The sequence below is a fragment of the Aplysia californica genome, unplaced genomic scaffold, assembly GCF_000002075.1.
Source record: "Aplysia californica isolate F4 #8 unplaced genomic scaffold, AplCal3.0 scaffold00369, whole genome shotgun sequence".
Lineage (NCBI taxonomy): Eukaryota > Metazoa > Mollusca > Gastropoda > Aplysiida > Aplysiidae > Aplysia > Aplysia californica.
In genome coordinates, this window is record NW_004797639.1 from 294,570 (window position 1) to 296,588 (window position 2,019).

Sequence of the window (2,019 nt, forward strand, 5' to 3'; positions counted from 1 at the left end):
GGAGGGGGGAGTTGAGAGAGAAAGGAGCACCATCCAACAACTACCGAGTTTAGAATGAAACATTAGAATAAAAAAATATATTTCCTAGCCATAACTTTGGACATCAAGGTACTGTAGCTGCAATAAATGTTTAGTTGACAAAACTCTCGAAAATTGTTCGGAGGTCACGCAGTGGGCATTAAAGGTTTTTGACTGACACCAACGATTCATTGTTGTCAGTCCACTTGACTGTCTACTGTGATGTTTTTGTTCCTCTTGGTGGCGGTTTTCTAATCTACTACAATCACCTATACCCTCCCAAAAAATTGTTTCCTCTGCTTTTATAAGGTTTGAAGATGCCATAGTCTGTATTGTTATCATTTTTTAAATGGTTGTATTTTGTTATGAAAAGGAGTGGGGGCGGGGGGGTGGTACTGATGTACAAAAATCAATAAAATTACTGTGCCCATGCCCTAGGGTAGACCGCTTTATCGTGGTAGGCCGACAAGTGGACTGACACCGGTGATGTAACAAATTTATTTGAACTGACCTTTATCGTTGACCAGGTTCACGTTGGCGCCAAGAGAAATGAGCCGACGTACTGTGGGGGCGTGGTCAAACCGTGCCGCCCACATGAGGGCGGAGTCTTTCCTGGCGTTCACGTGATCAACAGGCACGGCCATCTCCTCCACGAGGTACTTCACCACGGCCTCGTGACCCCTGTACGCCGCTAGGTGGCAACACGGGAGTAGCCTTGGCCTTTGACCTTCGACCCCGACAGGAACAGAATCGTAGAGCATTTTGGCTTTGGTAGCTTGGTCGGAGATTTTGGAGAGATACTGGCGCAGAAGGTCAACGTCACCAAACTCCGACAATTGATGCAGCGCCGTCTTTTCTCCTTGATTCCTTCCGAATGTAACTTGAAAGCTACACAGGAAATATTCTTCATCTTCAACTGCATCCAATAACATCGATACGGCTTCTCCATCTCTTTGGTCGAGAAAGAAATGCAACAGATTTTGTCCATTTTTAGGATTCCGGTATTTGGAATCGTTAATCGATTCCTTCCCTTGTTTGACTTTTTCCAGGAATGACCTCAAACTATCCTTGGACTTTACAGATTTGGTAAAGATAGTCCAGCTGTCGGATTGACCAACGATGTCTCGCAGCATTTGTTTCCATAGCGGAAGTGGTTTCCCTTCGTTTGGAGAAGAGGCGCCATTGTTGCTAGCCTCGGTCTCGGTGGGAGATGACGTAGCAGAAGTTGGTATTTCCTTCGTGATATCTGCCAACAGCTCTGCAGCTTCGTCCACGGCGTTTGAAGAACGATTGTTCTGTTGAGATCACGGGAGGAACTTTTTTTTAATGATTGAATCAGGGGTAGACCCAGAGCGATCTACTTAGGAAACCTAAACAAAATTAAATGGGCAACGGGGGGAAATCAGGGATACATAGCTGTTTACGTGCAACCTAGAAAAGGAATGAATGGAGAGAACCATGATCACCGATGTGTATCACAGATCTGGCAGTGGATGATGATGATGAAGAGGAAAATGATGATGATGTATAAGATGAATGGAGAGAACCATGATCGCCGATGTGCATCACAGATCTGGCAGTGGATGATGATGATGAAGATGAAGATGATGATGATGTATAAGAAAAATATCTCAACACCTTAACTTTTCTCCTACCTTGCCCAGTCCTATCATAATGAGGCTATCTGATTAGTGTAATGTTGTGCACATGTTGTGTTGGTTTAAGTTAACATACTACTATGGTAAGATAAGTTTTGTAGATGATACACTGTGCATTGGTACTTTTTTTCTAATTTCGATTCATTTGTGAGGCAGCGTGGTGGAATCAGACTCTCGTCAATTTTTGGGCATGTAGAGTTATTTGTTTCATCTTAAAGCTTGTTCACTTGTCTTTATTTAGATGGAAAAAATATTCATTTACCTTGAATACAAGTCAAGATATTTGCTAAAGAAGGACGTGGGGATCACCTGTTTTCAGAGGTAAAATTAGTGAGAAAATGGC

The 2,019-nt window shown here is 43.1% G+C and overlaps 1 protein-coding gene across 1 annotated transcript in view; it reads right to left on the reverse strand.

Moving 5' to 3' along the window:
• The window catches only part of LOC101852257 (ankyrin-1), a 19,379-nt gene that overhangs the window by 13,618 nt on the left and 3,742 nt on the right, over positions 1–2,019 (reverse strand). The window contains exon 3 of the mRNA XM_013085371.2: positions 530–1,313. Within this exon, the coding sequence (XP_012940825.2) occupies positions 530–1,313 (784 nt within the window). The remainder of the gene's footprint in view (positions 1–529; positions 1,314–2,019) is intronic.